Source organism: Schistocerca piceifrons, chromosome 1, assembly GCF_021461385.2.
Source record: "Schistocerca piceifrons isolate TAMUIC-IGC-003096 chromosome 1, iqSchPice1.1, whole genome shotgun sequence".
Taxonomy (NCBI): Eukaryota; Metazoa; Arthropoda; class Insecta; order Orthoptera; family Acrididae; genus Schistocerca; species Schistocerca piceifrons.
The window spans coordinates 519,221,289-519,248,059 of NC_060138.1; the positions used below are offsets into that span (position 1 = coordinate 519,221,289).

The window sequence follows — 26,771 nt, forward strand, 5'->3', positions numbered from 1 at the left end:
CCAACGTTACAATTATTTTTCTCGAATTTTGTCTTAGTTAAGGTTCTTGTCTTCTATCTATTTTTATATTTAGTGCAGTGTGGGCACCGTTCTCTCTGGAATTCTTACTTACTTCAGCTTTTTCTTCTGTGTATTTTGCTGGATTAGCGTTCCAGGAGGAAGGCAAATTGAAGAGAATAGCTGAGCCACAGCCTCACCACTCTTTCCAAAATCGTCCTACACTCAGCAGCGAAGATTAATGTCTAGAGCTGAAACTTCACTTAATAGGTAGGAATAATTCCCAACCTCCTCCTTATCGTTTTAATGGTTAAACAAAATAACCATTACTATTTAGTTCAAGAAAATTTTGTACTTTGGATATTTGTAGGTAATATTCACTTGAAGTAAGTCGCCTTGAAGATGATGTTTATTTGCCAGTATATGAAATTTTTTTTCATTCTTTCCAAATTGACACATATTCTAATCTAATGTGAACTAGGCTTTAACAAACTGTTTCTCAGAAATTAGGTTGCAGTACTGTACTTGTTTAATGAATCATAATTCGTAGTTTGTGAAAATATTTAATTTCATCTTCATCTTTTGTAAAGTGTGTTAATCATTACAAGTCCAGAAAAATCCTTCAACTAGTACTGTACATCAGATTCAGCAACATGTAAGATCCATTCAGCACCTATAAAGATGAAGAAACAAGATAAACTTTGCAACAGATTACATGCTTAGTTTTAAACACATAAAACGTTTAGTCTTTGTATGTCTATATAGCTTGTCCCCCCATTCTTGACTGCTCAAGGTCACTTGTAGCTGTAACACATACTTAGTGAGCAGGACATATACACAAAAGAGATAAGAAATTCCAGACAATTTGATGAGTACTTTCATTATTCATCAGCCCATCTGACTGCAAACATCATACTTTTTTAAAAATGAAGTAACATCATTTGGATAACACCTTGAACTCTCGCTGTGTGCTTCCTTCGCTGACAATCCTCTATCCACCCTAACCAGTCATAACTCTGAACATAATGCATTTGTGACCTCTTAACCCATTGGGGTTTTACAGTACCACTCCAGGAGCTTACAGTACAATGTTTCAGATATGTTCCACTAGGGTATTCCAATCCATATTTTTTCCAAGAGGACTATATAAAATTCATTATGGGTGATTCTAAAAGTATTGACGAAATCTTATTGTCTGACACAACTTTCAATTCTGAATTTCCCACCATTGTAATGAAATCTAATAGAAGCTGTAAAAATGTATGTTCTTCGTTATATAGATACATCAATGATTTTTTTGTGAAGAGCTGTTAGTAAATACAATATTGGAATGTAGTCAAAAGGTTTCTCAAAGTGCATAAGTACTAAACAATTTGGTTCTCCATGCTCAAATCTGTAATTGTGTTGAACACTTGTTAATGATCTTTTGTTCTACGAATAATCTTGTTTTCAGATATACTAGCTTTGTTATTATAATCTGGAATGCCTACATATTCTAAAATAAATTCTCATAATCCACATTTCTGTCTTCCAGCATATGAGCCTGGTTATTTTTTATTTCGTTTCTATTGTCACCCAGTGTTTCATTACTGTTTGGTCATTATCAATGTGTAAGTGTTTTAGTATTGTAAGATTACTATTTATTGTTGTATGAAATATTGACAGTTATCTGCTTTAAATAATAAAAGACTGTGCCAGCTATTTTTTCATGCATATATGGTGCATTGAGATAATTTATTCTCAGTATCAAGTGTAAATATTAACATTGGTACATTAATACGTTATGTGATGTTTTCGAGCATTGTGATCTGCTTCTCTTGCCCAACAGCCGCGTCTTTGTGGTTTTACTGCCAAAAGATAATCAGAAAACTTGTATCTTCTGATTTTTCACCTGCTAAAGTTAGGAAATGGAAGGTTCTTTGTCTGTCTGCTTATAGGTACTTTCTTTCTCTCATTGTGCAGAAACACAAACATACAAATCATCATTCACTCTGTTTGTACATCTGAAACCAATAATACTGTTTTCTAACGTTGGTATATACAAATCGCAAAAAGATGACTGCAGAGGAAGAGAGACATAGCAACACACATGCCACCATCACATAAGATACCAATGTAAATTTTTGCACCTGGCAACGAGACTAAATTCCCAAAATCTGTCGTGCTATGCATGAAAAAACATAACTGGTGCAGTATTTTGTTGCTACAGTCATACATGACACAGTTATAGACTTTCTAGGAACTATTCTTATGTTGAATACAATTATGTTATTACTGCCTAATCACGGAATGAAAGTGACATACACGTTCAAAAACACGAAAAAGGAAGTTTCCCAAACGACCACACATAAAATTCAACGAAGGGTTCCCACAGTTAGGTCTGATTCTAAACTACATTGTTGTTAAACTAAGATACAGAATCACACAATACAGACTGTGGAATGAAAGGCGGAAGCAATGTGATTAGTTACAGAAATAGATGTGGTATACAAGAAGAAATACAATTTAAAGTGCCACATTTTGGACATACATTTACAAACAGCCAACAGAATGGACCCTAATGTGTGGAACTTTATATAGGGGACAATTGCTGACATAATTTGTAATGGGCACCTTAAGATATGTAACGCACACGTTAAGAGGCTGAAGAAACAAAAACCGAAACAGTATCAGAGCAATAAACAAGGGAACAATCTGAAAACATACTCACACGTTTTACAGTAGAGTAATGAACAACACAGACATAATATTAAATGATAAAGAGTGAAACATGTAAAACAAATGTTTGTAAAATGATACAAAAGAAAGCCTATCTGGAAACACACTAGAGATGGAGGTAATGACTGTAGAAACATACAAAACAACAAGAAGCGTAAAAAAAGCTAAGAGAATCAGATGATAACCAACAATTGAAGACTGAGATCAAATAAGGCAGGAGGGATACAATACATTCCACCATTCGGGGCAGTGGGAACCAAACGACTAGTCACGTTGTGTGCAAAATCAGTAAGGGTGGCGCCATACCACTGCATCGCTGTAACAAATTTATTCACTTAATTCCGAAGATGGATATAGATAAGCTCGAGAACAACCGCACAGTCAGATTAATAGCTAATGTATTCACTTGGCTGACAAGATTACACAAAACTGAGGATCTGTTAGATGATGCTCAGTTTGACGTAAGGAAAGGTAACGGCACCAGAAAAGTAGTTCACCCATGCCGCTCGATAATGTCGACCTGGATTAAGGGTTCGACAATATGAAATCATGAAAGATGTTCGAAATTATGAGGGAAATAGGAGTAAGATACAGGGAAAGGCGGGTAATATGCGACAAATACCAGTACAAAGAGAGAGCATTAAGATTGGAAGATCAAGAAGGAGGTGCTCGGATTAAAAATGGTGTAAAACAGGAATGTAGTCTTAACCTCTACTGTTAATTCTATACATGAAAAGAGCAGTACCGGAAATAAAAGAAATGTTCGAAAGTGGGACTACAATTCAGGATAAAAAGAATATCAGTGACAATATACACTGATGGGATTGCCATCCTTAATTGAGATGAAGAAGAATTACAGGATCAGTTGAATGGAATAAATATTCCAATCAATACAGATTACGGATTGAGAATAAAACGAAGAATGTAAAGAGAAGTAGCAGAAATGAGAACAGCGAGAAGTGGTGCTACGGAGCAGACAAAGTTAAGGAATTGTGCTACCTTTGAAGGAAACTAACCCATCACAGTCGAAGCAATGAGGAAATCAAAAGCTGACTAGCACTGGAAAAAAGGGCATTCCTGGCCAAAACCAGCCAGCTAAAATCATGCATAGGCCTTAATTTGAGGAAGACATTTCTGGGCATATACATTTGGTGCAGAGCACTGTATGGTACTGAAACATGACCCGTGGGAAAACTGGAACAGAAGAGAATGCAAGCATTTCAGATGTGGTGTTACATAAAAATGTTCAAAATTAGGTTGACAAATATTTAGTATATAGATTGCGATTGCTACTTTGAGACGAGAAGTTTGGCACAGAAAAGGAACTCTTGGTGGGTCGCATCAAACCACTCAGGAGACTGATGATTGAAAAATAAAGCTATGTTGATAAATGAATCAATGGTAAGTTCGTGGAAACCGCTCTGATACAAAGTCCTCAAAAATTCTTCGAAGTTACTCAAAGTAGTGCATGAGTGTCACATTGTCACTCAATCGTAGGTTAAATGCAGGTCAGTGACTGCCTTCTGAAAACAAAATGCTTGTCTTTACTAGTTCTCAGAGCGCAACAAGAGCTCTGTTGGTCAGATTTGTTCATAGTGCCTAGGATACAGAGGGTGAGACTCATTGAAAATGGACGCCGTCTCTGCTCATAGCTGGTATGTTAACTGAATATCATGACGGTGGTTACCACAAAGAAAGGGTTTCGACCAATGGTAAACTTAGATGTAGAATGGTCATTCATTTCTTTTCCCAAAATTAATTACCGAGCGCGTGGCACATTGGTTAGCAAACTGGAGTTAAATTCGGGAAGACAACGGTTCAGATACCGGTCCGGCCATCCAGATTTGGATTTGACACTGTTTCCGTAACTCACTTTAGTCAAATGCCTCAATGTACACAGCGATGTGCATTGAAGGTGCACTGCTTTCTTTCAAATGGTTCAAATGACACTGAGCACTATGGGACTCGACTTCTGAGGTCATTACTCCCCTAGAACAACTAGTTAAACCTAAGTAACCTAAGGATATCACACACATCCATGCCCGAGGCAGGATTCGAACCCGCGACCGTAGCGATCTCGCGGTTCCAGATTGCAGCGCCTAGAACCGCACGGCCACTTCGGCCGGCTGCTTTCTTCCCACATGTTCCCTAGCCCGAAATTATGCTCTGCCCCTAATGATCTCTAATCTTCGTTACGTCTTCCAAAATCAACTATAAACAGCGTACAAGAAATGCAAGTGCGCTCAAAGAAAGAAAGAAAGAAAAAATAAAAGAAAAGCAGGAAAGGATTATCTGAGTGAGACGGAAACAGGTAGATGTGATGTCCAACTACAGACAAACAAATGATTACAATTTTAGAAAAGCTGGATGATTTGTCCAAGAGAACGAACTTCACAAATTGAGCAACTCAGTAACACGTTGGTCCACCTATCGGTATTAGGCAAGCAGTTATTCGGTGTGGCATTGATTAATAGATCTATTACATGTCCGCGTGAGATATTTCGTACCAAATTCTGGCCAGTTGGTACGTTAGATCATCAAAATCCCGAGCTAGTTGGAAGCCCTTAGCCACAATGTTCCCAACCTTCTGACCTGGGGAGAGATTCGACGAACTTGGTGCCCAAGGTAGCGTTTGGGAAGCATGAATTCAAGCAGTAGAAACTCTCGCCGTGTGCGGGCGAGGATTTTCTTGCAGAAATATAAACCTAAGATGGCTCGCCATGAAGGTCAACAAAATGGCGCGTAGTATAATTGTAACGCTGTGTTGTAAGAATACCACGGATGAAAACCAAAGGGGTCCCTCTATGAAAGCCGGCCGCGGTGGTCTAGCGGTTAAGGCGCTCAGTCCGGAACCGCGCGACTGCTACGGTCGCAGGTTCGGATCCTGCCTCGGGCATGGATGTGCGTGATGTCCTTAGTTTAGTTAGGTTTAAGTAGTTCTAAGTTCTAGGGGACTGATGACCACAGATGTTAAGTCCCATAGTGCTCAGAGCCATTTGAACCAGCCCTCTATGAAAGGAAATGATCCCCCAGAACATCATTCTTATTTATCCTCCCATATGGCGCGACAATGAGCTTGGCATCACAGCTCTGTTGGGGGCGTCGCCAGACACATCTTTCTGGCCATCGGAGCTCGGTATGAAAAGGAACTCATCACTGAAGACGATGCTACTCAGGTAGTGAGATTCCAGCCGAAGACGTATCTGGAGACACATCTACCGATTTCCGTCCCATTAGGATTATTCCTCGTGATGCGTCGGTATTTTTCTTTTCTTTGGAGTATAAATATGAAATTCAGTTAACGATAAGACAATAACTTCAAAAATGAGAAGCAGTAGGGTTGTCATAAGCTGATTCAGCTTTATTAAATAAAATTCCCAACAATTTGAGATAGACCACGAAATTGTTGCATAAAGGCAATCGGGAAATCTCGCATGTTGAAGAAAATGGTTGGGCAAGCAGATTAACTTACTACACGAAACTCGCAAAATTTTTCTTATCAACATTAAAAAAACTACAGTAACACTGGAATATGTAACGATCGAAAGAATTACCAGGCGTCGGCAGCTTATCATAATTTAATCTGAGTGCTGCGGCGCATAATCTTCGACAACAACCAGACTCAGAAAAGCGAACAGACTTCCAGCCCAGACTCGTACACAAAGCATAATAGAGAAAGTACCACTTTCGATCACTGCGTGGTTCATTCTATCGCGGCAGCAGCTGTTTGTTGATGATTGGCTGATTTGGAAGTCTGTGGAAGCGACGCGTGTAAAGATGCTAAGACTTTCTCTCGCCACAGAGATGTGCACATTAACGTGGGTATCGATAATAACCCCTTGGTCAACATCTCTTATCGATAGGTGACTGAACTTACCCACAGCCTATATTACACTCATAATGAAAGGTGAACGTTATCAGAACTCACTCGTTTCAACCTTTTCTGTAGATGTCATACTGTTTGTCTGGCGACTGATTGGAAAAATTAAATTTTATCATTTCTACAGAAACAAATGTCTAACCAACTGATTTAATGACGGATCAATATCAAAAATAAATTCTGCTACTTTATGATTTGTAAATATATTCTTCGAATTGATATCTTGATCTAAATATAATTCGAGAAATAACTACTCTAATATAAACTGTCGAATAACGTACAGTTACAGTACTACAGAGGCAACATGCATCCAAGGGAACTTCTTAATTAGATGAGAACAGGCGAATACCAAGTGTGACTTAGTCACAGCGCATTCTGGCGACGGTTCAAAATTTTTCAAGAATATTTTTCACTTTATCTGGAACAAGCAACTGCAGGAAACCGCGAATGCAGTGAAACGTGGAGGCACTTCCACTCGATTAAGGCTTTGTGTACATTTAAATAATAGATGTTACTTTCGAAATAGGCAATCGTATTGTTGATCCATCCAAATACTCGAGAAATCACCTTTTTCTCGTCTATTTTGGAACCAATTTGATTATTTCTGATTTCAATAAAATTCAGTGATTTGCATTTGTTTTACCACTTCCAGTTTGTTACTTTCTAAATCTTTGTTTGCAACAGCCTTAAAAGCGACTAAATGTTGCAGTTAGCTATTAAGTGTGCTGATATAACGTACGCTTCGTGCTCACTTTAGCGGCTCGTGTTTTGTCCGTGAGACGCTCAGGTTCAAATGGTTCAAGTGGCTCTGAGCACTATGGGACTTAACATCTGAGGTCATCAGTCCCCTAGAACTTAGAACTACTTAAACCTAACTAACCTACGGATATCACAAACTTCCATGCCCAAGGCAGGATTTGAACCTATGACCGTAGCGGTTGCGCGGTTCCAGACTGAAGCGCCTAGAACCGCTGGGCCACACCGGCCGGCTGACGATCAGGTGTCAGAACGTTTGAATAGATAGTAAACTGTGCCATATGTGAATGAGAGATATAAAGGCTTGTTGTACCGCAGCAATGTAATTTGACTGATACGAAAGTTGGAGTAATGTGATCATACATATTTTGTAGTCTAGCATCATGTTACGACCAGGCGGCGAGAAAGATCAAGATGCTGCCTTCAGACCGAAGTAGTTACTGTATATACAGTATATGTGTGTCTGTGGTTGTGTGTGTGTTTTGAAGACGACTGTCCCAGACTGCAGTGAAATTATAGTTGTCCAGGTTCGATTTAGTACGCCTATGTTGTAATATTCTACAGACATCTAAGTCTCTTATACAGAGAAGAGAGTCCAGCACGTTGCACAGACCTGCAGCAGCATTTGTTTGGACAGCTTGCACATCTTGCCCACTGTGATCTCCAGAGGGCGCATGGCTTGCGTCACGAAGAACACAAGACCCCGCCTGAAGCGAGTGTCGCAGTCTGCCCATCCACAGTTGTAGGCTGAGTTCACCAGATCCTCGCTCTGAAACGTAGATAAGCAGCTTTAACATTATCCTTAGATAAATATTTATCTATAATTTCAAGGGAAAAGTATGACGTTACTGTTTCTTCAACAGAGTAATCAATAGAATTATTCCCGCTTGCATTTTGTCCCAAATTCCAGCGCCATATGAATACTCAACCATTCCTGCTCTTTATAGCTGTCAGCTTATTGTTACTTTCTGTCCTTTACGAACTGTTAAATTACTTGCTTCAATCAGCGAATGGTTATGGCCGACTGTGGTGGCGTTCGTCGTTACAGTATGGTCCGGCTACATCTGAATAACTTCACACGGGGAAGAATCATTGCCGGCCGGTGTGGCCGTGCGGTTCTCGGCGCTTCAGTCTGGAACCGCGTGACCGCTACGGTCGCAGGTTCGAATCCTGCCTCGGGCATGGATGTGTGTGATGTCCTTAGGTTAGTTAGGTTTAAGTACACTCCTGGAAATTGAAATAAGAACACCGTGAATTCATTGTCCCAGGAAGGGGAAACTTTATTGACACATTCCTGGGGTCAGGTACATCACATGATCACACTGACAGAACCACAGGCACATAGACAGGCAACAGAGCATGCACAATGTCGGCACTAGTACAGTGTATATCCACCTTTCGCAGCAATGCAGGCTGCTGTTCTCCCATGGAGACGATCGTAGAGATGCTGGATGTAGTCCTGTGGAACAGCTTGCCATGCCATTTCCACCTGGCGCCTCAGTTGGACCAGCGTTCGTGCTGGACGTGCAGACCGCGTGAGACGACGCTTCATCCAGTCCCAAACATGCTCAATGGGGGACAGATCCGGAGATCTTGCTGGCCAGGGTAGTTGACTTACACCTTCTAGAGCACGTTGGGTGGCACGGGATACATGCGGATGTGCATTGTCCTGTTGGAACAGCAAGTTCCCTTGCCGGTCTAGGAATGGTAGAACGATGGGTTCGATGACGGTTTGGATGTACCGTGCACTATTCAGTGTCCCCTCGACAATCACCAGTGGTGTACGGCCAGTGTAGGAGATGGCTCCCCACACCATGATGCTGGGTGTTGGCCCTGTGTGCCTCGGTCGTATGCAGTCCTGATTGTGGCGCTCACCTGCACGGCGCCAAACACGCATACGACCATCATTGGCACCAAGGCAGAAGCGACTCTCATCGCTGAAGACGACACGTCTCCATTCGTCCCTCCATTCACGCCTGTCGCGACACCACTGGAGGCGGGCTGCACGATGTTGGGGCGTGAGCGGAAGACGGCCTAACGGTGTGCGGGACCGTAGCCCAGCTTCATGGAGACGGTTGCGAATGGTCCTCGCCGATACCCCAGGAGCAACAGTGTCCCTAATTTGCTGGGAAGTGGCGGTGCGGTCCCCTACGGCACTGCGTAGGATCCTACGGTCTTGGCGTGCATCCGTGCGTCGCTGCGGTCCGGTCCCAGGTCGACGGGCACGTGCACCTTCCGCCGACCACTGGCGACAACATCGATGTACTGTGGAGACCTCAGGCCCCACGTGTTGAGCAATTCGGCGGTACGTCCACCCGGCCTCCCGCATGCCCACTATACGCCCTCGCTCAAAGTCCGTCAACTGCACATACGGTTCACGTCCACGCTGTCACGGCATGCTACCAGTGTTAAAGACTGCGATGGAGCTCCGTATGCCACGGCAAACTGGCTGACACTGACGGCGGCGGTGCACAAATGCTGCGCAGCTAGCGCCATTCGACGGCCAACACCGCGGTTCCTGGTGTGTCCGCTGTGCCGTGCGTGTGATCATTGCTTGTACAGCCCTCTCGCAGTGTCCGGAGCAAGTATGATGGGTCTGAACACCGGTGTCAATGTGTTCTTTTTTCCATTTCCAGGAGTGTAGTTCTAAGTTAAAGGGGACTGATGACCACAGATGTTAAGTCCCATAGTGCTCAGAGCCCTTTGAACTATTTTTGAAGAATCATTGGTAAACCGGAAGAAGGACGAATTGTGACTATTATAGCCCAGGCGATTGGTATAGATCACAGCATTATTCCATGTGGATGGGGATCATTGCGATCCAAAGGCATTGCTGCCCAGTGGTGAGGAGGAGTGGGCCACGATCTTCTACAGCGGGAGACGACCACCGCATTGTGCAATCGGTAAGCGAGAACCGGTATCAAACAACGGTGGCAATTGCAACCACGATCATCAGACCCGCAAGGCACGCAGTGTCATGACCCACAGTGGCACGATGATTGCATGCAGTGTTGTCTCTTTACCTGACAACGACTACGTTGTGTTACATAGACACCCGTTGGTCGGCGGCACGGTATGCGATGATTCCAAGGTACTGGACCAACGAGGACTGGGGTCGCATGCTCATCTCAGATGAAAGCAGATTCTGTCTGAGTAGTGCACCTCGACGTACCCTCGCATGGCGAGAGGTCGGAACGCGTAACGTAACTAGGAACTCTGTGTAATATGACCATTTTGATGGGTCAGGGTTGCGGTGTGGGGAGGCATTATGTTACGTGAATGTACTGACCTCCACGTCTTTGCCAACAGCACGCTCACCTATTAGCGTTATTCTGACACTGTACTCCTTCTCCAACTGCCTCTTATCGCAGTTGCACTCTTATAGATGGCTATGAGAGAGCACAGCGGAAGTGGAGGAGCTCTTGGAGCGAGAGGACATTAGGCGAATGCACTGGCTTGCCCGTTCCTCAGACTCAAATACCATGGGGCACGTTTGGGACGCGTTGGGGAGACGAATTGTCGCACGTCCACGCGTACCAGCGAACATCTATAAGTTGTAAATCTCCTAGACGGACGAATGAAGCGCCCTACCGCAAGAACTTATTAATCTACACTGTGGCCTGCGTTGGAGCATGCTGTGCCTTCCGTGCTGGGCAGACATATCATCAGGAAACTATGTCTCGCCTTTTGTAAAGTCCAGGGGACCATCAAAATTAGCTATGATTTCATCTTCATTGTTGTCTTTGAGTAAATGTGTCATTTCTGTTCGTTTAATTGCGTATTTCTGTCTGTTACCTCTGTACTACTTTACAATACGTCTTCTTCTGTGTGGTGCAAGTTTCATCAAGCTATTTTACTCGGTCGTAACACATCTTGCCAAAGTTACTTATGTTCTTAAATTCTTCATACCATTGTGCATAAGGGCTCTGTTTTAACAGAAGTGTTTTGACGCCGAATATCGTGAACTATGTGTCACGTAAAGTAATTTTGCAGGTACCGTACAGTCAGTGGTATATGTAGGTACTATCTGCTAAACGTGTCGCGAATAGAGTTTGCAGTGAAGGAGTAGAAAAGCAAAACGTTGTACAAGGTGTTGAAATTTTAGTGCATGAACAATGAAAATGCAGTAGGTCACAAACATTCGTCCTTTTATTAATTTGTGGGGCATGCCTGGGAGAAAAAGTTTCTAAAAGGTTTGAACTTATGTGTAAAACTTTTTGGAATTCGCTAACCGCTCTCATTCTCAAATACTTGATGAATATAATCTGGGTAATTAGCGCTTCGTCAGTTACGTTGCCTCAAGGAACATACAGTTTGTAACTGTAATGCTTGACTTACAGCGTTAAACACTTAATGTAATATTATATCCTTTAATAAGTAGATGATGATGGCATTTTAAATTTTTAAATTAGTTCCACGGTTATATGAATTACAGAAAAACAAAGTTTTGTTGCCCCTGGAAGCCGTATGACAGGCAAGCATAAAGAGGGTTTGGTGGCCGTTTTGTAACTCATGAAACATTTTTCAAAGTATTTTGTAAAATTACACTACAAATGGTACTTGAACTGTTATACTATGTGAGTACTGTACTCCAGTGTTTACTCACTTTTTGTCAGACATGGTTACACAACAAAACGTTCATAAAAGACTTTAAACGCCTTCTGACAGGATCTTTCACAGCGTAAACAGTGTTACCTTCAAGAATAAACGAACAAAACACGTAATTTCCTTTCCACAACAGCGGTTTTGTTTCTTACTTAATTCATTTGAACGTAGTTATAATCTATGAAATACACCCATTTTGTCCTAAGGTCACACTAAAACAGTACTTTTAACACTAATGTGGTAGCGCTAAATACAGATTCAACGACACTTGTAATGTGCTATTCTGACGTCAATTTTAAGGAATTCTAATACTTACCTTGTCAGTTACGATGTTGCCGAAAAAGCAGTACATGACAGTCTCATATAAGCATGGCGGAATTGTGATAAGTGGCTTCAGCGCTTTTGCAACATTTCCACCTCTCTGCAACAGCTATACAGTTTAAAATTATTAACTTGTATTTATACTTTAAATGTAAAAACAGATTCGTACATCGTAAAGTAAACACTGCGGGAAAGTGTACACAGTTCCATTAATTTTTGCTGTACACAGGGCAGAGCAGATTAAATCATTATGAAAAATCATAAAGCAGACTGATGGTCAATGGAGGTCAGTGGAGAATATAATGAACTATAAGGCGAGACTGTACACTGGTAACTCGCAGTAGCCTAACAGCAGTTAAGGAAGATATGAATTGCTTTAGCATCCAATGGCATTCGGAACGTAATGTATCCAACATTCAACGCACGCACCTCGAATATGTTGAAAATCACCTAGGTTAACGAATATCTGATTTCCGTCGCAAGTAAATCAGCACGAATTAACAACTGTGTTTTCTTAGCCTTAATAACCACCGAGACGAAGACGCACACTTTTCCTTCGTTTCAAATGAGACTGTACTGTTCTGTGATGACAGATTCCTGTAATGCAGCAATTTCGTAAGTTGATCTCTTTTTGACAGTTTGCAAGATCATACTGTTATTGATATTGTTAACACGAATTAACAACTGTGTTTTCTTAGCCTTAATAACCACCGAGATGAAGACGCACACTTTTCCTTCTTTTCAAATGAGACTGTACTGTTCTGTGATGACAGATTCCTGTAATGCAGCAATTTCGTAAGTTGATCTCTTTTTGACAGTTTGCAAGATCATACTGTTATTGATATTGTTAACATATCAAAGTATGCTTCAGGTGAAATGACGAGGACCAATCTTTGTGGGTACTGGGTGACTGAAGACGAATTGTAAATATTAACTGAGCAGCTGTTGAAAAAACATATATAAAAAGTATCCATTGTTTAGTGGATGTAGTGCTCCATCATTTAAGCATTATATACATTGTTACCTGTACAGACTGTCCAGTCACATTAGTGTGACCACCTGTCAAAGGCCTGCATAACCACCTTTTCAGCGCTGACCCCTGCGATATCTGCAGGAAGAGGGTCCATCACGTTCTGGAAGGTACCGACAGAGACGTGGAACCATGTCGACTCCAGTGCCGTTCCCAGCTGGCTTAGGTTCCTTGGTTGCGGATCCATGAAGTAAACGGTCCCATCGAGGTGGTCTGCAGTCTCGATTGGACTTGTATCCGGAGAGTTCTGTGGCCAGAAGAGGACGTTAAAGTCCTCGTCTCCTCTATCTGCGCACTGCGGGCTGTGTGACCACGTTGCTTTGTCCTGCCACTAGGTGCCGGCAGGCCGAGGCAAAACTAACTGCAGGTAGATTCGTACCTGTGTTGACCCATTGTGTCTTATAGAATTAGGACATCACCCAGAAAATTCTACGAAAAAATTCCTCACACCATAATACTCCCATATCCGGTTTGGACCATTCCAAATTTTGTTGCATCGTGTTTGCTTTCATACGTTTCATGCCGATGCAGCACAAAACGTGATACATCTGAAACACCTGCTGTGGAGGTCCTTATGCAGCAAAGTTCGTTGAGCGGTCGTTGAGGAGACATTTTGGAGTACCTTGTTTCATCTGGGCTGTCCATTTGTTCAACAGTTCCACGTCTGTTCGCCCGTGCACATCGCCACAGCTGTCGCTTACTCCTGTCAACTAGGGCCCGCGGTGCACCACAGTTGCTTCGGCGCCGGTTTTGGATAGCGCCATTTTGCCATTCACAAAATACTTCAACCTAGGCGGTACGCGAACGGTTTACAAACCTAGGCGTTTCATAAATGCTTCCATCCTTTACCCGTAAGCCAACGATCATGCTGTTTTGGACGTCAGATAAATCGCTCCGTTTCCGCCTTATGAAAATAACTACACTGTTTTCTGCATCCCCGACACGCTTTATACATCCTCCACTTCTAGTGCTGCCTCTTGCCGTCTGTAAGTTGTTATTGTATCTTGACGCCGAACATAGGTGGTGATCACATTAATGTGACTCGTCCGTGAAAAACTGAATGTTTGACTGTCTATTCGGAATGTATGATCTCAAAAAGTAACGCCCAGAGTTTTTGCAAAATAATCGGCATTGTCCGGAGAACGCTTGTAGCTATATACTTTCTCCAGTGACAATACACCGGTTTTCCGTTAGAGATAATTATGCAATACATGTAGGAGCCGACGAAACATTATTTGCATAGCATGGCAGATGCTACAACGCACTTATCATCCATGAAGTAGCGATTGTTACAAATGGCTGTGTAATAAAAGCGAGCAAAATAATTTGTTCATCCGAGTGATCTGAAACTTTGTACAGTAGTTGTAGCTTTCTCTGTGAAAATAATCATGCCTCCTACTGCTCATCAGTTGAATATGCCCGACAGAACGGATAACATATAATTACATTAATATAAACAACCGCGACAGCTCTATGACATAATTATGTTTCGGTGCCTCTGCACAAATATCGTTAGAAAATTAGCGCGAATTGAGAATTTCTTAATAGGAGGTGTAATGGATAAGAGACGCTGCATTGGAGCGCTCAATAACATCTACATCTACATCTACGTGGTTACTCTCCAATTCACACGTAAGTGCCTGGCAGAGGGTTCATCGAACCATTTTCATACTACTTCTCTACCATTCCACTCTCTAATAGCGCATGGGAAAGAGGAACACCTAAATCTTTCCGTTCGAGCTGTGATTTCTCTTGTTTTATTATGAAGATCATTTCTCATTACGTAAGTGGGTGTTAACAAAATATTTACGCATTCGGAAGAGAAAGTTGGTGATTGAAATTTCATAAAAATATCTCGCCGCAAAGAAAACCGCCTTTGTTTCAGTGACTGCCACCCCGTGTATCATATCAGTGACACTCTCACCCCTTTGCTCGATAACACGAAACGAGCTGCCCTCCTTTGCACTTTTTCTATGTTCTCCGTCAATCCTACCTGGTAAGGATTCCATTTCGCGCAACAATATTCCAGCAGAGGACGGGCAAGTGTAATGTAGGCTGTCTCTTTAGTGGGTTTGTCGCATCTTCTAAGTGTTCTGCCAACAAAGCGCAGTCTTTGTTTCGCCTTCTCCTCATTATTACCTATGTGGTCTTTCCAATTTAAGTTGCTCGTAATTGTAATTCCTAGGCATTTAGTCGAATTGACGGCACTTAGATTTGTACGATTTATCGTATATCCAAATTTTATCGGATTTCTTTTAGTACCCATGTAGATGACCTCGCACTTCTCTTTGTTTAGTGGTAATTGCCACTTTTCGCGCCAAACATAAATTCCCTCTAGATCATTTTGTAATCGGAATTGATCGTCTGATGATTTTACTAGACGGTAAATTACAGAGTCATCTGCAAACAATCTAAGGGGGTTGCTCAGATTATCACCTAACCTGAGAAATTGGATCGGACGTCAAGCACATGCGGGCCGCAGATATAGTTAAGGCTACCGATCCAGAGAAGCGGAGTATCAGAGTTCGATTCCTGATCCAATACACATTTACAACTAAAGCCACTGCAGTACCGCAGTGCTATAAGCGGCTGGGAGACATGATTTCCCAACTACCCCTCTCTCATTGTTCTCCCTTTCTCTATTTCATAAAGAGGTATCAGTTATTACAATAGTCTTCCACATGGTTAAAATGGGTGCGCATTCTGGTGCACTAAACTTCTTCACTGAAACATCAGGAATGTGCTGCACAAATGGCAAAGCTGCGTACAACGCCTGAAACTTTGTTGTCCTTACTTTCAGGCGACTCCGTGATTCCAAGCACGTTCTACAACACATACGTAAATACAGTTCAGCGTGTGAAAAGACATCGTTTGGAGCCGATAAATTTTTCAAAGACGAATGCATGACAACATTTCAAACTAAAGGTCAAATATTATCTCGTAGGATCGCTTCTTCAGTCCTCAGCGCTGAATATAAATTTTTACAAATCTACTTATGTGCGAAGATGACGTGCAAGTTGATCGCTGATGCGATGCAATTCCAGGCACCGAACGTCACAAAGGTTCTTTACTTTTCGCACCGACACAAAGCCCTGATAAAGCAACTGAACATATACCAGCAGATAGTTATACAATCCATATAAGAGCCGACAAAAAGAAAACCCATATCACAGCCGCCAACATCCAATTACGCAGCATACCAGATGCTACAAAACAAGTACTATCAATGAAGCAGAGATTCCTACAAATGGAGAGGAAGGTGATACGCGTGCCATAATTCTACTTAATAATACCATTTCAGGTGTCGCAGAAACACATCGATCTTACACGTATAATGCTTCTCTGTATGCCATATTTTTTGAGATAGTGAGGCTGGATATCACTTCAATAATATGCAAACTAACCCAACTACAGGCAAGTGCATTCATTATTACTCGCCGCATTTCGTCATATAAAAGCAAAAATACTCTCTCTTCATAATTTCGCACATCTGATTTTTCTTTTTCTAATCACTTCTTTCCTCTTACAGGTGAAGAACTTCATAGAAATGTATCAGCTATCTGTGGGAAAATTTCAGAGAGGACTTGAGCGAAGAAATTTGACACGGTATTCGCACCGTTACGAGCGATAGCATATTCCTATTTTCGGACAAGAATGAATCTATCATAGTAATCGTAGACATATGCTGAACTATCAACAACTTAGCATTCATTCAACTTGACGGGGTTCCAGCACAACATTCTCAGTATGACCGCTATGATACAGATTTACTGACAGAGCAACAAATCAGTGGTGATCATTTGTGGATCTGTTGTAACAAAAGAATAACTCTTACTTGTAGATAAAAAGTTAGCCAACGAAACAATTACAAACGAGGTGGCCAATGGTACTGGCGGTCTACTCATATTTTTCCGTGATGCACCTGGCGGCACAGGAAAAACGCTTTTCATCACTATGCTGTTAGCTAAATTCGCTCTCAGAATGGAAGTGCTTTGGCTCTTGTCATCAGCTATTGCAGATACGTTATTGGATGGTGTTCGAACAGCGAAGTCGGGGTTCAGTTGCCTTAAATACACATTTTGCGGAAGCTCAAACACGTAATACTTAAAAAGATTCCTGCTTGTCGAAAGTACTGCAAATTTCTAACTGATAGTTTAGGATGAATACACTGTGACACATAAGAAATCGCTTGAGGCGGTTGATCGAACTCTTCGAGATTTATAAAGAAATGCACAACCGTTCAACGGAGTTTTCATTTTGTTAACAGGCGACTTCAGAGAGAGAGAGACTACCAGTTGCACCGAATTCAGAACCCGTTGATGAACTCATTGCTTGCCTCAGACCATCACATCGTTAGCGACATGTACATAAACTTATATAAAGAACAATATGCCCATCCTTCTGCAGCAGGACACGCCAGCCATACTTTCAGAATTGCTATTGGTAATGGAGAAGTTTCAGTTTGTGCCGTCACAAAATATATTTAATTTACATTAAACTTTTGTGCCATTATTTCTTCGATCGAACAGTTAATTAATAAACTTTCCCAGAAAATGCCACAAATTACAAACATCGTCAATGGCTTTGCCATCGTACTATTTTGGAAGCAAAAAACACCGAGGTCAATGTAATTAACTACACTATTCATGAACAAACTGCGGGTGAGTCAGTCGCCCAAAAATCTATTGACAACAGTCCTGAATTTGTGAATTCAGATTGTGTTTCAAACTGTCCATGTGAGTTTCTGAATTAGTTGGATCTGCCCGTTGTCCTGCTTACACATTGCCACTGAAAATCGGGGCACCAATAATTCTTTTGCGCAACTTTAATCCATCTCGATTGTGAAACGGAACGAGCCTTACCGTTAAAAAAACTGAAAATACGTTATTGAGGCGACAGCTCTGAATAACAAGTCAAACAAAGAAGATATACTCATTCCATGCAGTCCTATGATTCCCAAGGAAATTCGATTTCATGCCATGCCCATTCGCGTAGAATTCTCAGAGAACACCAGCGAGGTACAAGGTTAATGGCTTCAAATATGCGGGTTCAATCTGGAAAATCCATGCTTTTCAGATGTTGAAATATACGTTGTATGCTCTAGAGTGGGACAGCCAAAATTTTGTTTTTACACAAGACGGAAAGATTAAAGATAATGAATATCCCAAAGCAATTGAATAAACTTATTCACATGTAACGCAATCATGAAGAAACCATTCTTTTATTTATTTTTTAAATATGAAAGTGTCTGCTTCGTATATGTATATCTTACTTCCAATAAATTACAAAACCGCTGAATGAGGCATTGCAACATACGCCAAAGATTAGCTAGTACCACATGAAAAATCAAGAAAACAATAAAACTCGACAAAAAATACTATCTGTTTAAAGTTTAACGGTGACCAAAATGTTCCCGTTTGAGGGCTTTGCTGCAGCGTATATGCAATGAAGTGAGAATGAGGTGCGGTTACATAAGCACCAATATGTACGCAAAGGATTCAACGCACAGCCCCGGTCGATCTGGAATGCCAACCTTGTCCATCACTCAAGTGGGAGACTCTGGAGCACCCGCCCTATAGTCCTCTCTCTATGCGATTATCGCGTCTTCGGTCCCTTTAGAAAAGGTCATGACGGATCGACGACTTACGTATCGGGTAACGCTATGCTCTAGGCACTTACGTATTTATTCACGCAGCAGGACTCGGTGTTTTATCAAACGGATATATTCAACCTGGGGCGTCGGTGGGATAATTGCCTGAACGCTCTCGACGATTGTGCGTAATTGAGACGCAAATTCTGGACTGTACGGAACTACTGTATTTCTATGAAAGTGTCAATATTGTTACACGAAGTGATCATTGTAGCTCGGCAAGGTAAAACAGAACACCTAAACCACCATCCATAAGATAACATCACCTCTTATTTAAGGAGAAGACATATTGATAATGTGTTCCTCCAATGTAATGTGGATTATCTTTTCTTTAAGGTCGCTCTTAACTCGTCTGGTTTCGTTTCGGTTAAATCCGATGCGCTATCTTCGTCGCAGCCCAACTAATGTGATGGGAAGCCCGCCCGGCTAATAGTGCGGTTGAACTCACTGCTTCCCGAGAAGAAAGGCGTGCCGGTCCCCGGCACGAATCCGCCCGGCGCATTAGTGTCGAGGTCCGGTGTGCCGGCCAGCCTGTGGATGGTTTTTAAGGCGGTTTCCATCTGCCTCGGCGAATGCAGGCTGGTTCCCTTATTCCGCCTCAGTTACACTATGTCGGCGGTTGCTGCTCAAACACTGTCTGCACGTACGCGTACACCATAATTATACTACCACGCAAACATTGGGGTTACACTCGTCTGTAATGAGACGTTCCCGGGGGGGAGGGGAGGTAGGGGGAGGGGAGGGAGGAGGGGGAGGTCGACTGGGGGCCGAAAGCACAATAACGATGGGTTCGGTGTGGGGTGGCGGTGGGGTGAGTGGACTGCTGTTGCCTGTTGTCCTGTTGTGGGGTTGCTTACCACAGAGGGCATCTCCGTAGTTTCTAGGCCCCAGTTCCATACATACATACATACAAACATACAACGTGATACGAAGTCATGTGGTGACCTCAGCACAGACTGCTTACAGGGTACTAGTTCCTCTGCAACGGCAGAGACAGTGCTTGCGTAGTACGTGAAATAACGAACGGAGTACGAGCTATAGTCAACGGAAAGGAAAGTAACAAAGAAGTTGCCCTTACAAAGAGTGACAGGACCTTCAGTGATCTTGATGCGCATAAAACAGTTTGTCGGCGGAAGTCACAAGTTACCGACATTGCTTTTTGATGGCACAGCTGTTTACAGGACGGTACCCTCACTGGATGATACTATGACAGGCTGACCACTTGAAAACATCCACTTCCTGTACTGAACGTTAGCTCTCTTCATATGCAAGAGATCGCATAGTATTCAACAAGCAGGTACGCTTCCGCAACCATCAAGCCATTCAAATGTCTAGAGGCAAAACTAAGGAGGAGAACGCGACACGTAGCATAACCCGATCACCCAGAAACTTAGCTCAGTAGAGGAGCGGAGAAATAAGCTAAGACGTGCGTCAGCTTAGGCACACGCGACCGTTTCTGAGAAAACGACTGTCAAACTCTTCGAGGTACTTTATGTGCGTTTAGTGGATGAGGGCTTCAACCGAAGCGGTGGCCCACTGGATAGCGGCGCAGCTTCACAGTTTTACGCCCCGTGCTCGAAGCCGATTATTATTTTCATTTTTGTTTCGTTTATCTTACCGTGTCCATAGGAAATTACTACACGCACGTATTCCAGTGTATATTGACATAACATTGTCCTTATCCGTCTACTAACTTTATGTCTGGTGAAAACTCTAAAAGTGAATGAACCACAAAATTACTTAAAAACGTTTTTGGTAGAATTCCTGTAGTGTATCTTGATGCATAATCCATTGCAAGTGCAATTTTCAAAAAAGTGAACGTTGTGTGCGGTTTGCCGCAAAACTATTGCCAACACGTGAAATCGTTAGAATTTTTAACGACTTTTTTTCCCGAGTAAGATTCATATGAAATAGTGTCTTTGTGACAATTATGTCTTCGCGCAATGCTGGTGGTATTCGGAATTTTTATCTTTCGAAGTTTCTACAATCGGTATGATTAAGGGAATGCACCAAATCTTCCTGCTGAGTAAGCAAAGAACAAACTATGAAGATTAATACAAGAATGAAATATAAGAATGTGAGAATTAAAAAGATTGTAAACCCTGAAAATACCATACACATTTATGTAATAAGTGTATGACACTGTGGAACCAGAGCCGTCCTAGAACAGAGCCTCGTGCCACGCGTGGACGAGCACTGTCTGTGAAGTACCGCTGTGCCACGATATGCTCCGCATTCACTACCTGCCATCCCACGCTCTCGACAGAATGATTACTGGCGTACGATTGCTGTAATCTCCGCAGGTCGTCGCCAAGTACAGTTGAAGTGACCCGGAGATACTGACTCTACCTCGAGATTCTCGGAAGTTCCCTTGTTCGCTGCTGGCCATTAACAGTGGAATTCTGTGAAGGCGGTATTCAATAGCATTTTAGCGCAACCGCACACAGTAGATAGAAGCAACACCATCTACATTCTTTTCCTTTTCCATGTCACTCTATCCTGTATCGGCACAAGATTTTCATGACTACCTCAATGAAGGGCCAGATGCCCTTAGTGTCGCCAACCTGTTAGCCCGTCAAGTCCATCTTATATCTACTTCTTCTTTCGGTTGTGCCTAAGCCCTGCAGTGTTCACAGGGTCGGCATTGTTACAATCGGATTTGGCGTTGATAATGTGAAGGGGTGGCCCGATGCCCTTCCTGCTGCCACCCCATACGCCCTGGGACGGAATCAGTGTACCCCAGCTGTCTGCGTCTACTGTAAATCTTGGAAGAGTGCGAATGTGTTGCAGATGTCTGCGAGTCATGTAACTGAGGCGGGACGTGAGGACCAGCCCGGTATTCACCAAGTGGGATGAGGAAAACCGCCTAAAAACCACATCCAGGCTGGCTGGCAGACAGGCCCTCGTCGTTAATCCGCCAGGCTGATTCGATCCAGAGCCGGCGTGCCTACCCGAGCCCAGGAAGAGCTAACCTATCGGATCAAGTCCCTCTTATATCTAAGCTTACAAAACGTTCTGTACAGTCTGAGTGAAAGAGATTCGTATGTCTGGATGGTGATCTACATCAGTCCATCTGCAAGGAGATAGTTAGAAAATACAGTGCGGTCCATTCAGCAGGGTGTTTGAAACATGGTACCGTACTTCCAAGTTAGTGCAACTTAATTAAAAGTTTACTACCTACAATGGACTTCAGATGGTACACACGAAGGATTTTGAGACTTTGCGTGGGCAAATATGCATAAAATATTTGTTACGTCTATAGCCACAGTTCTTAAAAACTTCCATCAGACGTTTGGAAGCACAGAGGTATCTATCGCTTTCCGGTCATTAGTTTTCGGCCTATATCAGTGCGTTTCTTCCGTTCTTCAGCCCCACAGAAATAACGGATTCTTAGACCTCAGCCACATGCCAGTCATTCGTGTGAGCCACGTCTGCCACACAACTGAATTGCGAAACGATAATACAACCTCTCGGGAGTATCATTTTCGAAGTGTGGGATACATCAATTGCTTACGATAATATAAAAATTCCCGTAGCAATATTTCGGGCCCTTAGAATTTAATAAGCAAGGCTGAAGGGAAGCCAAGAAACGCTGATAGAATTCATCGACGTAGAAAAAGCGTTCTACAATGTAAAATGATGCTGGACGTTCGAAATTCCGGGAAAACAGGAATGAGCTGTAGAGAAAGATTTAAAGAGCAAGTAGGAAGTGCTACTATTGAGTGGAATGTAGGAAACGGATGCCGTCTTTCCCCTCTGCTTTTCACTGAAGAAACAATGACGGAAATAAAAGAAAGGTTCCAGAGGGAAATTAATCTTCAAGATTAAAGGATATCAGTGATGAGATTCGCTGATAGTATTGCTACACTCAATGAATGTGAAAAATTATTTCAGGGTCTAGTAAATGAAATGAATAGTCTAATGTGTACGGAATATGGATTGAGAGTATGAAGGGAAAGGTAGTGAGATGTAGCAGAAATGAGAATAGTGAGGAACTTCACATCAAAATTGGTGATTACTAACAGACGAAGTTAAGGAATTCTGATACCTTGGAAGCAAAATTACCGATGACGGCCGAAGCAAGGAGGATACAAAATAACAGACAAGCACAGCCAAACAGGATACCCTCGACCAATAGAGCACTACTATTATCAAACATAGACCTTAAACTCAAAAATAAATTTTTGAAAATAAAAGTTTGAAGTCCAGTATTGAATGGTAATCAATTATGGACACTGGTAAAACCGAAACAATAGAGGTTCGACGCGTTTGAGATGTAGTACTACAAAACAATGTTTGAAAATTAGAGGGACTGATCAGATTAAGAATGGTCTCCGCAGAACCGCCTATGATAGTAAAATACGAAAAACACTGAAACGAAGAAGGGACATGGTGACAGGACATGTGTTACAACATCAGGGGATAACCTCGCTGGTATTAGACGGAACTGTAGAGGATAGAAACTGCAGGGGAAGGCAGAGATTTGAGTACATCCAACAAATAATTCAGGACGTAGGGTGCAAGTGCTACTTGAGATAAGAGGTTAGCGCAGGAGAAATATTCATTGTAGGCTGCATCAAACCAGGCAGAAGGCTATGACTCACAAAAGCAAAATGAAGAATCCTTCGGACTGCTTCACACTCGATGAGACGACATTCTGTGGAGCAACGGGATGGTGGACCTATGCTGCAATTCGCAGCATCTTCAACTGTTACTTCTAAATCCCGTACTGGATACAGTGCACACATCTGAGATTGTCTCTGCTACTATCTTTTAAGGTACTGGAACATACAGAGGTCAGCAGCCAAATCTCTCCTCGCTGTGAAGTCATAACACTTGATCACTGGCTGAGAAAAAAAAGGGTTATAAATGTGTACGTGGATATTATAACAAAGGAGAATCAAGTTAGTATTCACCAAAGCAAAAAAAAAAAAAGTGCCAGTGCATTTGATTCATCTTCGGAGCAATGCCTTTAACATCTACTTAAACTCTGTTCATGGACGTACTGGAAGCAGCGGCAATGCCTATCGGTATTCAAAGCTACTACCTGACGAAGTACTTAATGTTTACAGAATCAAATACAGTACTACGCCCTGTCACAACACAGAATCCTTTGGTCTCATTTGCTTGCTTTCTGAAACATACACCTGCTCCCGTAACTCAGTGCACCGAGCATTAACAACCATACAAACGAAATGTTGAGGTGCGATTAAAATATTGATCAGCTTAACGATATCCTTATCAAACCTTACTCATTGAGTGTATTATCAGTTCGTAAAACTCTAGTGATACAGGGAGACAATAACGGCAATTTAATGATCATATTTCAGAAAGTTACTCAGCCAGAGTGGTGTGAAACTTAGGTTAATTTTCGCTATACACTAGTACTCCAAGACAATCAATAACATGAGTGCGTGGAACTTACAACAAAAATGGCGCAATGAAGAACAGGTACTCGATTAAGCATAATTTCAATGAATATGGCCACATTTCTTTAAGGGAGGTTGTACGCGCATCAAAAAAAGTCTTGCATCACCCCATTGACCAGACCTCCTGAAGATAAATGTTGACTGTGGATATTCTATCACAAATACAGTCATACAGACCCTCTGACTGCTAGGAGATGTCACTAAACCCGCTAAAGATGTAAACAACCATGCATGTGCAGCGCCTATTAGACGAAGGAGGGGGGGGGGGGGGGGGGAAGGTCCGACAGCCGATCAGTTTCAGTCATTCCACCAGGAAGGAGGTAGACGGCTCGTGGTGTCTGCAGTTCAACCATGCCTAGAAGGTCAGTACCGCGGTTCGATCGCGTCCGCATTGTTATTTTCTGCCAGGGAGGGCTCTCAACAAGGGAAGTGTCCAGGTGTCTCGGAGTGAAACAAAGCGATGTTGTTCGGACATTTAGGAAATACAGAGAGACAAGAACTGCCGACGACATGCCTCGCTTAGGCCGCCCAAGGGCTACTACTTCAGTGGATGTCCGCTACCTACGGATTATGGCTCGGAGGAACGCTGACAGCAAAGCCACCATGTTGAATTATGCTTTCCGTGCAGCCACAGGGCGTCGTGTTACCTCTCAAACTGTGCGCAATAGGCTGCATGATGCGCAATTTCATTCTCGACGTCCATGGCGAGGTCCGTCTTTGCAACCACGACACCATACAGAGCGGTATAGATGGGCCCAATAACATGCCGAATGGACCGCTCAGGAGTGGCATCACGTTCTCTTCACTGATGAGTGTTGCCTATGCCTTCTACCAGACAATCGTCGGAGACGTGTTTGGAGACAACTCGGTCAGCCTGAACGCCTTGGACACTCTGTCCAGCGAGTGCAGCCAGGTAGGGGTTCCCTGCTGCTTTGGGGTGGCATTATGTGGGGCCGACGTACGCCGCTGGTGGTGATGGAAAGCGCCGTAACGGCTGTACGACACGTGAATGCCATCCTCCTACCGACAGTGCAACCATATCGGCAGCATACTGGCGAGGCATTCGACTTCATGGACGACAATTCGCGGCGCCATCGCGCACATCTTGTGAATGACTTCCTTCAGGATAACGACATCGCTCGACTAGAGTGGCTAGCATGTTCTCCAGACATGAACCCTATCGAACATGCCTCGGACAGATTGAAAAGGTCTGTTTATGGACGACATGACCAACCAACCACTCTGAGAAGTGGGACAAGCAGGACAAACACTGCATTGATGAACATGTGGATAGTATTCCACGACGATTACGGGCTTGCATCAATGCTAGAGGACGCTTTACTGGGTATTACAGGTACCGGTGTATACAGCAGTCTGGACCACCACCTCTGAAGGTCTCGCTGTATGGTGGTACAACATGCTATATGTGGTTTTCATGAGGAATAAAAAGGGCGAAAATGATGTTTATGTTTATCTCTATTCCAATTTTCTGTACAGTTTCCGGAACTCTCGGAAACGAGGTGATGCAAAACTTTTTTTGATGTGTGTAATACGTTGAAAAAAAAATGGGCCACAGAGGCAGCCAGTAGTGATTTGGCACACGCTTCCCCACTGTAAACTCTTGTACTCTTAAAGTAACAACTTGACAGACTGGTTGACATATCCTTGTCACGTGAGTGGTATCGCAATCAGTAGGTCATTGTGTGCACAACACCAAGCAAGTTCAAACATCTGTTTCCATCGTGCGTCATTAGCGTTGTAAATTAAAGACGTATCATGAATTTTTAACATGTACACACAAATGAGTCGCTTTTCTCATGATAACTTTCTCTATGAGCCGGTGAACTGTCTGTGACCAAACTGCGTTATAAATCTATATCATACCCTTGGAATACTTCCTAGATCATTTGCAGTAACTTCCGATTATTGGTGATAGTAGTATAGTAATGTACTGTCTCTACCTGGTGCAATGTTCAAGTTTCTGCCGCCAGTAGGCATCACAGCTATGGCTTTGCAGTCATGAGAACTTAGTAAAAATCTATGATGGTGGAGTATGAGAAGTATAAAAGTGAGCAAAAAATTAAAAATATCAATGTTGGTGAGTGATGGGAAACAAAAAGGGCAGGAATTAAAAGTTAATCAAAGAAAGTAGTGGTGGGAAATTTGAAGATCAATGTGAAATTTCTAAAACCCAAAATGGCCAAGCTATCACATTTGTGTTAAAGAGAAATTTCCAGCTTTCTCTCTTCTTTCCACGTAATCGCAATAAATTGTTAACGTGAACTGTAAAAAGGAGGTCAACTGACCTTATTCTTTTGAAAGTCAATAAGAATAACGTACACCAACATAACTCTGTATCTGGCCCAGCTTTGGTTTGTACTTGAC

The 26,771-nt window shown here is 42.6% G+C and overlaps 1 protein-coding gene across 1 annotated transcript; it reads right to left on the minus strand.

The window, feature by feature from the left end:
* Positions 1–597: 597 nt before the first annotated feature.
* Positions 598–12,378, minus strand: LOC124783811 (odorant receptor 85c-like). Its single transcript, XM_047254050.1, has 3 exons — positions 12,273–12,378; positions 7,965–8,120; positions 598–670 (listed from the first exon to the last, which is right to left on the minus strand). Exons 1-3 carry the CDS (start codon positions 12,306–12,308, stop codon positions 620–622), a joined length of 243 nt encoding a protein of 80 aa, XP_047110006.1. The 5' UTR covers positions 12,309–12,378; the 3' UTR covers positions 598–619.
* Between the last annotated feature and the right edge of the window lie 14,393 nt (positions 12,379–26,771).